Below are 9773 nucleotides of genomic sequence, written 5' to 3' on the forward strand. Positions count from 1 at the left end.
TTATATGTCAGACAATAAAATAAGTCCATTTAATTTTCATTATGTTCTGCATTCATTATGGTGTCCCATTTGTCATAAAATATTTTAAATAATATTCCTTCTATACATTAATTGATATTCTTCACAACTGTGGTCCCCTGTACTAACCCTAGCATGCTGTTGTGACACCCTCTTCAGGTCTTAAACATTTCTCTTTGAACCCTGAATGTTTCATTTTATTTGTATTTAGATCTTCTAAAAATTCCCACTTTTGGACTCACCCTTGACACACAGCCAATGAATGTGCTTGGTTTGTATAGACTCTTATCATTTATAAATAAACTAAATAAGTCTTATAAAGCACCTCTACATTGATTGGTCTGTCATGTGACAGCTCTCTTTCTGGTCTCCTCTCCACCGCAACTGTCCCTCCCCAGTATCTGATTGGACAGCATTGGCCGTCAGCTGACGTCACTAACTGACTTCATTATCAGAGTTTATAATATTCCCCTTGTTGTCAGTGGCACCTCCTGGTAGTTGGCACTGCACTGTGGATTTGATTTGACTTCTCCATTTTTTCATTATTACATTGAACTTTTTCAGTTGTGTTCTGTGGTTGAAGTTGTTATCACCACACAGTACTGTTGCTACCTCATTCTGTTGTCTGGTGTTTGTATTGTTCACCATCTTATGTCACAGCACTGGTGCAGAGATGATCAGTCCCTGTATGGTTGACGTCCTGGCAGTACAGTTTCCGAGTCCTTCATGAAATCTTACGTTGTGCTGATGATGGCTAATACAGGAGGACCACTTTCAACATTCAGAACAGCTAAGAGGTTTACCACAAGTAAGCCAGTCATTTATGACTATGAAGGCCACTGCTGTCTGAAAAGCGTTAACCACATTTAGGACGACAATGAGTTTTTTTTCTTGCACCTATAAGTTGTTGAAGAAGATTTTTGCTGTTTGTGAAATGTGTTGTATTCCTTTGTGTTTATTCCATTGTAAATTCATAAGTGGCTCTGAGGTTACCTTACCTTACAACTACTTTCAACTGGAGTCCTTTACCTCATTCAGAAGATTTTTCTTCAATTGTTTTGGTTGAGGAGCCAATGGAAAGATCATTTGTCATTTCCGGGACAGATTTTACTCCAATATGACTTTGTGTGTGTCTCCGAAAACTTCTTCTGGAAGAGTACCCTTTACCACATTCAGAACAGGTGTACTGCTTCTCTCCAATGTGGATCCTTCTGTGGCACCTAAGCGAACTTGGACGTGAGAATCGTTTGCCACACTCTGGACAGCAATAGGGTTTTTCTCCAGAGTGAATTCTCATGTGATCTTTAAGAGTCGTGCCATCTGAGAAAAGCTTACCACATTCAGAACAGCTCTGTTTCTTACCAGAATGAATTATTTTATGCTTGTGAAGACAACTGTTATATGAGAATCGCATTCCACATTCAGTACAACTGTAAGGCTTCTCTCCAGTATGACTTCTCCTATGATTATAAAGAGCACTGAGGCGTGAAAATTGTTTGCCACACTCCAAGCAATGGTGAGGTTTCTCTCCAGTGTGGCGTCTGATGTGACTCTTTAGGGTGCTTTGTTGTGAGAACTGCTTATCACATTCAGGACAAGAATAAGGTTTCTCTCCAGTATGAGTTCTGTTGTGGCACTGAAGTGCATTTAAATCTAAGAATCGTTTTCCACATTGAGAACAGCCATAAGATTCTTCTTCAGTATGGATTTTGGCATGTCTATGAAGACTTTTCTGGTTTGTATAACATTTGCCACATTCAGGACATATATACTGCTTTTTCTCTCTATTATGAATTTGTGTGTGCCTTTGAAAACTGCGTTTGTCAGAAAATTGTTTGCCACATTCTGGACAGCAATGAGGCTTTTCTCCTGTGTGAATCTTCATATGCTTATTAAGATCCTTCTTATGTGTGAATTGTTTGCCACATTCAAAACAACATTTTCTTCCAGTATGAATTTGGATTTCTTTCTCCACTTGCTGTGGATTAGTTTTGATGGCTTCTGTCTGTGTTACTCCAGCAGCAGGGAGAGAACTGCACTGTAAAAAAGCTGCTGTCAGGTTCTCTGACCCACTTGCTGATTTCTTCATACCTTTCTCATCGTATTGAAGAGAGGGCTGGCCAAACGAAGGTGGAGAGAAGCTGCCATTCTTCTGTAAATCTGAAATAACACAAACATTTTAAGTATTTCTTTTTTTCCTGACACCTTTATCCAAGGCGACTTATAACATTTGAGACACAATTGATTACATTTCTCTTGTTTTTCCAACCGGAGCACAGGCAGGTCACGTGACTAGCTTGTGGTCACATGGTGTCAATAGCTGAATTTGAACCTGCAACTTCAGGGTTTGATGTACAAATTCCTAACAACTACCAACCTTGTAAAGTGGTGGCACACTGGTTGGAGTTCCTTCATCACACGGAGGTGCCATTTATGGTCTGGCCACTCAGTGTGTGGTCTTTACATGTTCTGGTGCTCTCTGTTCAATTTCTACACCTTTCTCTCATATGTGAAAGACAGGCCTGATCTGATCAATCGATCACAAATCAAAATCAGCCAATTTTCACGTCAAATTAGCTGATCTTAACATCTGATCTTGAATGATAAAAAGCATGCAAGACAAAGTTCCAACATTACCAAAATACAGAAATATTGCCTTCCTATAAGGGATAAATTTGTAGTTTTCTCTTCTAAATTGTAATGTATATGATGATATTTACATCTTCTAGAACCTAATCTGGCCTAAAAAATAAAAATATAAATATATCCGTTTGTGTTAGGGGGGGCACAGTGTTTAGCACAGTTGCTTTATTGTTCAGGTGTCCAGGGGTCAAATCCTGCCCACAGTTCTTCTACATAGGGGCACTGAATGGTGTTTCTGGTTATTCTGGTTGTTCTCCTCATCCCCAAAAACATGCAGGTGAAGTGGAGTGGTGACTCCAAATTGACCCGACGTGACTGTGGGAGACGGAAGGCCCAAGATCATTTTCAAGTGAAGATTTCACACCACTGCCAACTTGTCCGGGCCATGCTGCCCCAGCAAGTTCAGGCTGAGAGCAGAACACAAGATGCTGAAAGAAGACCCCCTGAATGTCATCATGGCTCGTACAGGCAGCTCTTGCCACTGTTAACGTCAAAGTGCACGAGATTACCATTAGAAAGATGAGACACGTATTAGGTGTGCACTGGCTTGAGCAAATTCACTCTTATTTAGTGCACAGGGGTGAGGATTTTATTCTTAATGATTTATTTCTTTTTGTGGACATTTCTGCCTTAACTGCTGCACAATTTAAGAAATATACGTCTTTAACAAAACATGACTTTTGATATTTTCATTAAACATAATGCAGTTGGCCTAACATACGTCACAGCTTCAGTCAAAGCTTCATGATGTCCAAGTCATGCGCTGAACACTTTAGATTGTTCCTTATTCACCCAAGTTTTTCTAATTTATCATTTATTAGGTAACCTATTGTTTGTTATCGTGCACACAAGCAGGTGGTCTTCATCAAAGTTCAATTAACCTTATTTTCCACTCTCATTACGGTCTTCTAAAAACATCAAAACAACCACCGTTAGAATTTAAAAACGCTCTAAACTTTTATATTTAATCACATTACTCACTTATTCCAACACTCCCAGGGGACTCTTCTCCTTCTCTCCCATTTCCCTCAGTGATTTTCTCTTCAGACTCTGATAACTCTGATTTCAGCTCTACAGAATTCTCCTGCATAGCTAGTCGTCCCGTATTAGTGGACCAGGGCTGTAAACTGGATGGAGATTCTTCACAGGCATCTTGCTTGAAAATATCCTCAGTTTCATGCTTTTGAAGTTCAAGACCAACGGAGAAATCATTCAAATCCTCAGCTTTAATGGCAGCAGTCACCCCCTTGTACTCCTTCTCCTCTTTAAAAGCTGAAATTTTTTCTTCATGATCCTCCAGCTTCACGCACACATCCTCTGGTGTGAGCCGCTCACAGTCCTCTTCTTTAATGTCCACTGTTCTTTCATCCATGCCATCTTCTTTGGCAGAGGCCATGATCTGTGGGAAACTCTTCTCTGTCTCTTTAAGTGTCTGCCCTTCTCTTCTCAGATTCCTTTCTCACATGGACATCCCTGAGCTGGACGCCATTAGACACCTCAGTGTAAGGCCATGTGAAATGGGAAAGCCCTGTGAAAATAAAAGTGGTAGAATTAACTTCATAAAGTCAGTAAAAATAATGAGCACACTTCAGGGTTACAGTGCCCTCCATAAGGTTTGGGTCAAAGACACATTTTTCTTGATTTCCTCCTCTGCCTCACAGTTTAAAATTACAAATCAAACAATTCAGATGTGGTCAAAGTTCATTGCAGACCTTCATTAAAGGGGATTTGCATACATTTCAGCCCCACCATGAAGATATGACAACACTTTATCTACACGGCACCATCATGCTTGGACACAGCAATGGCAGGTCTATTAAAGTCATCATATGTTAGAGTTTTGTTGGAAATCCTGACAGGACTTGAACTGCGCATTGGGAGCTTCATTTTGTTAAACTGATATATTCTATATCTTATATATGTGCTCCAATTTGTGGGATTACGGGACTGCATCCCGAATGGGAGTAGGACATTAGTGGTTTGAGGAGAGTGGGTTTGTAGGAGGTTCCTCATGACGGGCATGTTTTATGGGAGAGAAGAATAAAAAGATTGTGGCAAACATCAAAAGTGTTGTGTTGTTATTTAAGTTTAACATTCATAGTAGAGGATAGCTGCTAAGTATAGAACGCTGCCTGCATTTGACAAGAGAAAGGCATACAAGAGCTGGAAAAATGAAGATTTAATATGGACACGGGTTACTGAGCATAGAAATAAAAAACACGCACTTGGGGTTGGACTGTCGCTTACAGGGACAGCATTGTGATATCAGTTTGAGCAGAAGACCAGAACAAAGACGAAGGTACAACTACTCTGATAGAAAGGCTTGATGCTGTGTTTTTAAAGGAGAAAAAGGATTGTATTTATGAGGCATATTCAGATTTTGACAGAGATAAAAGGGCGAATGCAGTTTCTATGGTGGATTATATCATCGATTTGGAGCAGAGATACTCCTGATGGGTAATTCCACATCAAATCATCACACTTTTGGATCTCATCATCACAGACTAACAAAAACCAAATTTTCTGGAGATATCCATGACATTATAAAGTAGAATTAGTGAAACATTGGCCAATTTTAAAATATAGGGGCTTTGCTATTCAAATTTCTTTCACTACCTTCAAATTAGAACCTTTGTTATACAAAACCTGCCCAAATTTCCTCATCTCCCACCTACCTCTATGCTTGAAAAAATATTGCTCAGTTTCGAGGACTCAGACAATATTTCTTTAATATATAAAACCATTTTACAGTCCCTCTCTTTCAAAGATCGAAGAGGACAGTGGGAAAAGGATCTCTCACTCAACATCTCAGAAAAAGAGTGGAAAGTAGCAATGCAGGAATCCACTCGAGCTCCATATGCTCAAAGCACACAATTATGCAACTCAAAATCATACATCGAGTGCACCTGTCTCATTTAAAATTCTCCAAAATGTTTTCAGGACAAAATCCAACCTAAGAAAGTTGCAATCGAGCTCCAGCATCACTGGGTCACATGTTTTGGGTCTGCGCCAAATTAACATCATTCTGGACCAAAATCTTTAAATGCCTTTCAGACAACTTGGTGTAACAATCCCCCCTAAGCCACTTGTAAGAGCCATTTCCTAGTTACATAAGAATATAAATATTTTACTAAATGACAATGCATAATCATTGGGAGGTTCCTATAACTCCCAGAAGTAGAATTTAATTGGTGTATTCTAAGCATTTCTAACAGCTCTGACTAAACATTATTCTCAGTTAGTGATCAGCCTTGCCATGTGTAAAGTGTAGAGGGCACATGGCTTTAAACCGTGCCAACGTGTCTTTTGAGTGTGTGAAGTAACACATAAGACAAAGCACTTAATTTAAGTGCTGTGCCGTACATTTAAAGCGTACAGAAGAAGAAGCTAAGAATCTTTAAGTATAGAAGAAGAAGTAAAGAACTTAAGTACAGAAATAACTAAAGTTTCTCAAGAAAAGCTAAGTTTAGAGAAGACACATTTTCCCTTTTTTTGTCTTTTATTCTATGTGTGTAACAACTTTTTCTTTATTCTTGTGTGGATTATTTGCTTTTTAATTTTCACTAAATATTTTTAAAACAAACGTTTGGACTGAGAGATTTCTTTCGGCATGCGTTTAACCCGTGCTTGATCTCGCCTTATACTTCAGTGGCTACAACACTAACAGCCGTGTTTGGTGGGCTCACAGAGAGGCTTAAAGTGGAGAAGGACAAACTGTAATTGCCTTTACTTCACTATTGACACATAGGATTCTTCAAGTTGAGCAAGATAAGTCTAACGCTCCTCTTTTCAGTCAGTAGGTAACTGATGTTTTATATTATTTGAAACTGGAACAAATCAAATTCACACTTGGAGGATCAGCACAGAACCTTTTCAAAACCTGGCAGGATCTGATCAGTAAAACTTAAGAATAAGCTCCTAAATTGAGGAAGCAGATTCTCTTACCTCTTTTTTATTTTATTTATTTTTATTCATTTACTTATCTACATATTTTTAGTATTACTAAAGTTTTACTCTGCTGACCAAGCTCTCTCTCTCTCTCATGGGTGAGGGTTGATTTGTCTTAAACCTAGTTTTGTTAAACCTGACTTGTTTTTATGGAATGTTATTTGATTTTAATAAAATAAAATGTTATAAAAAAAATGTAATATTATCATTCATAACATGGTCATTTTGGGGATAGCATATATTATCAGAGCTGGAAAAGAGCTTTAAAACGACATGAGAACCATTTCTGTGCAACTTATATTTAGTGAGAAATAGCCAGTCAAAGTCATAATCCAGCAGAGTGTTCAAACTTTGTCATCTTAACTCTCTCTTATTATTGTTGATCCAAGACATGCACAATTTCAGTTCCGTGGGTCACTCAGATGACCAAATCAGCAGGCCAAGTCTCGTTAAAATTAGAAAGATGAGACACACATTAGGTGAGCACGTGCTTGAGCAAATTCACTCTTATTTAGTGCATAGGGGTGAGGATTTTATTCTAACTTATTTATTTCTTTTTGTGGGCATTTCTGCCTTAACTGCTGCACAGTTTAAGAAATATACATGTCTTTAACAAAATATGACTTTCGATATTTTCATGAAACATAATGTGCTGTTGGCCTAACATACGTCACAGCTTCAGTCAAAGCTTCATGACATCCAAGTCATGCGCTAAACACTTTAGATTTTTCCTTATTCACCCAAGTCATCTTAACTCTCCCTTATTATTGTTGATCCAAGACATGTGCAATTTCAGTTCCAAGGGTCACTCAGATGACCAAATCAGCAGGCCAAGTCTCATTAAAATCTATGACGATGAGGTCCCTAAGTGTGATGATGTGACATGGAATGACCTGCATGTGTAGATATAACATGGCTGTCCCTGATGTTGTGCGAGCTTTTAAGTTGTTAGACATGGCGTGTTTAGATACAAACCAAAGGCAGCTGGCATTAACAGCATGGATGGCACTTTTGCTTCAATAGAATTGGCGCTAATGAGAACTTTTGTAGTAAAGTCAAGTCTGGTAGCAATGGGCAAACTGCGTATTTCACCAGTCAGAAACAACACAACAAGTGACATTTGCAACGCAGCCTGAAGAAGTCACCATTGCCAGACAAATATGGTAGTAGATCAAAATGCATTATTATCAAAGCACTGGGCTAAAGACTGCACAAAAATAAATGAACAGGTGATAATAACAGAGACGACTGGAAAATAGAGGACTGTGAAGAATGAAACATGACGTAATTTACAAAGGAATCAAACTCAGACACATTTAGTGTTTTGGTAGAATCTTTAGGATCAGCGGTAATTGATTCAACTTGCACACTCACAGTCTATGGAGAGAAATGCTTAGACAACGACATTAGTCAGCCTAACCAGAATGAAGTCAAAAAAAAGCTGAGGCTCTCAAACAACGTAAGCACCACAGTTTTCATATTTGGAGGTGGCAAAGTTGTGCATCCCACCAAGCGAGTTAAAATCCCTGCAAAGATTGGAGAGACACGATGTGGCACTGAAACAGAAGTGGTGCCAGCTGAAATGTGAATTTTGTTAAGAGAGCAGAGGTTGGGAGCAGGTGCTGATTACAGTGAGCTGTCTCACCCACCACATGGCAAGCCCCCCAGATTGAGCCCCAAGTGCAGCCATGCAGCAGGTGACACCTCAGCAGCGCACTGAACAGTCAGAGGGTTTGTTACGGTGGCTGGAGTGCCAGTCCTGCCACCATCACCCAAGTTTTCACTGCAAGTTGGAGGACCTGCTTGCTGATTAACGTCATACCCAGGATGGATGTTAAGCAAAATGTCCTTAAAAAGGGCAGGGACACTTTTAGGTTTGTCATGAAGACCGTGATCATGTTGACTCTGTGTGACTGGAGTTTGTAAGTCTCAATGGAGTAATATGTACACAGCAAGAAATCTACAAACCACTGCCATAGAACCTTCAAGAGCCACGAAAAGAGATGATCCCCTCAGTGCACCTGAACTGGGACAACTCAAGTTAAAAACAGGGCAGACTCTCTGGGGTGGGCAGCCAAAGCAGACCTGATGTAACGTTTAATGCCAACATTTCAGCATCCAGCGCAAAACCTGCTAATGTGCCAACAATCCATAAAGCCAAGTAGGTCACTCGCAAAATGAATTCTGGGAAAGTGACATTGACGTTTTGACACCTAGGAAGAGAGGAGTCATTGAGATTCATTGTTTAAAGTGGTATAGTTTGGCTTTCCTGTGGAGACTGCCAATTGCTTTCTTTGTGTTTTTCGGCTCTCAGTCCAAACACAGTCACTCTTACCAAAGCTGCTCCATCCCACACACTGACTTTCACACCCCCAACCCAAGGACATCTGATAAGCTTCAGTTCTCCAATTGGGTGGTCTTCAAATGGCCATCAAATTCCTCAGTCAGTCCTACAGACTGTGGGGGGTGCGAGGGGGTCTTTAAACATGAAAGCTTCTCACCAAACAAACACTAATATCGCTTTGCTTTGTCTAACTTACAAATAGACATACAGAATATTTATCAACTTACATAAAAAAAGTTCACAGCACAACAACATTCAAGCCAAGTCGAGAATAAAAGAAAATAATTAAAAGGTGCTTCCACAGTCACCATTATCTGTAATTAATCTAATTATTATATTGTATTTTAACATACATTTGTATAAACCGAGAACAGACTTTCTCCGAAAAAACAATTCTTAATAGGAAGTAACGTCAATTGGGCTGTAAAGAATTGGTTCATTTTAAAGTAACGCTTTTTCACATATTCCTAATAACTGCATTGCTGCTCAAACGCGCTTTACTTAAAGGCTCTTCTACTTCAAAGTGACGTGGCTACACTCTCACTTTAAAATAACTTCTTCAGGTAGATTTTCACATTTTAAACTAACAAAATATTTTACCACTCGCCCCTATTCCAAAGCCCTGCACTTGCAGTAAATGCCGTCTGTTGGTTTCCCCCCTTATTGTTAACACTGTGGCCCATTCTCAGCCCTCCATGACTGACCCCCCTGCTCACCAAGGTACCTGAGGCCACTTTAAACAACGAGGACAGACCGTTTAGCTCCAGCCCATAATAGTCGAGTCTCGGCTCTGCGGCTTTCACATTTATTATTTCGATGG

The 9773-nt window shown here is 39.5% G+C and overlaps 1 protein-coding gene across 1 annotated transcript; it reads right to left on the reverse strand.

Annotated features, from left to right (window-relative positions):
* Positions 1-486: 486 nt before the first annotated feature.
* Positions 487-4329, reverse strand: LOC114667708 (zinc finger protein 501-like). The gene is made up of 2 exons (XM_028823126.2): positions 3643-4329; positions 487-2178 (listed from the first exon to the last, which is right to left on the reverse strand). The coding sequence occupies exons 1-2, from the start codon at positions 4055-4057 to the stop codon at positions 1049-1051; spliced, it is 1545 nt and encodes a 514-aa protein (XP_028678959.2). The 5' UTR covers positions 4058-4329; the 3' UTR covers positions 487-1048.
* Between the last annotated feature and the right edge of the window lie 5444 nt (positions 4330-9773).

This window comes from Erpetoichthys calabaricus, chromosome 1 (genome assembly GCF_900747795.2).
Source record: "Erpetoichthys calabaricus chromosome 1, fErpCal1.3, whole genome shotgun sequence".
NCBI lineage: Eukaryota > Metazoa > Chordata > Cladistia > Polypteriformes > Polypteridae > Erpetoichthys > Erpetoichthys calabaricus.

Excerpts from the sequence above, each read along its gene's own strand:
- LOC114667708 (XM_028823126.2), bottom strand. The coding sequence starts at position 4,057 with ATGGCCTCTGCCAAAGAAGATGGCATGGATGAAAGAACAGTGGACATT. Across the intron at positions 2,179-3,642 it reads CCCTGGGAGTGTTGGAATAA|ATTTACAGAAGAATGGCAGC; the intron begins GTGAGTAATGTG and ends GTGTTATTTCAG.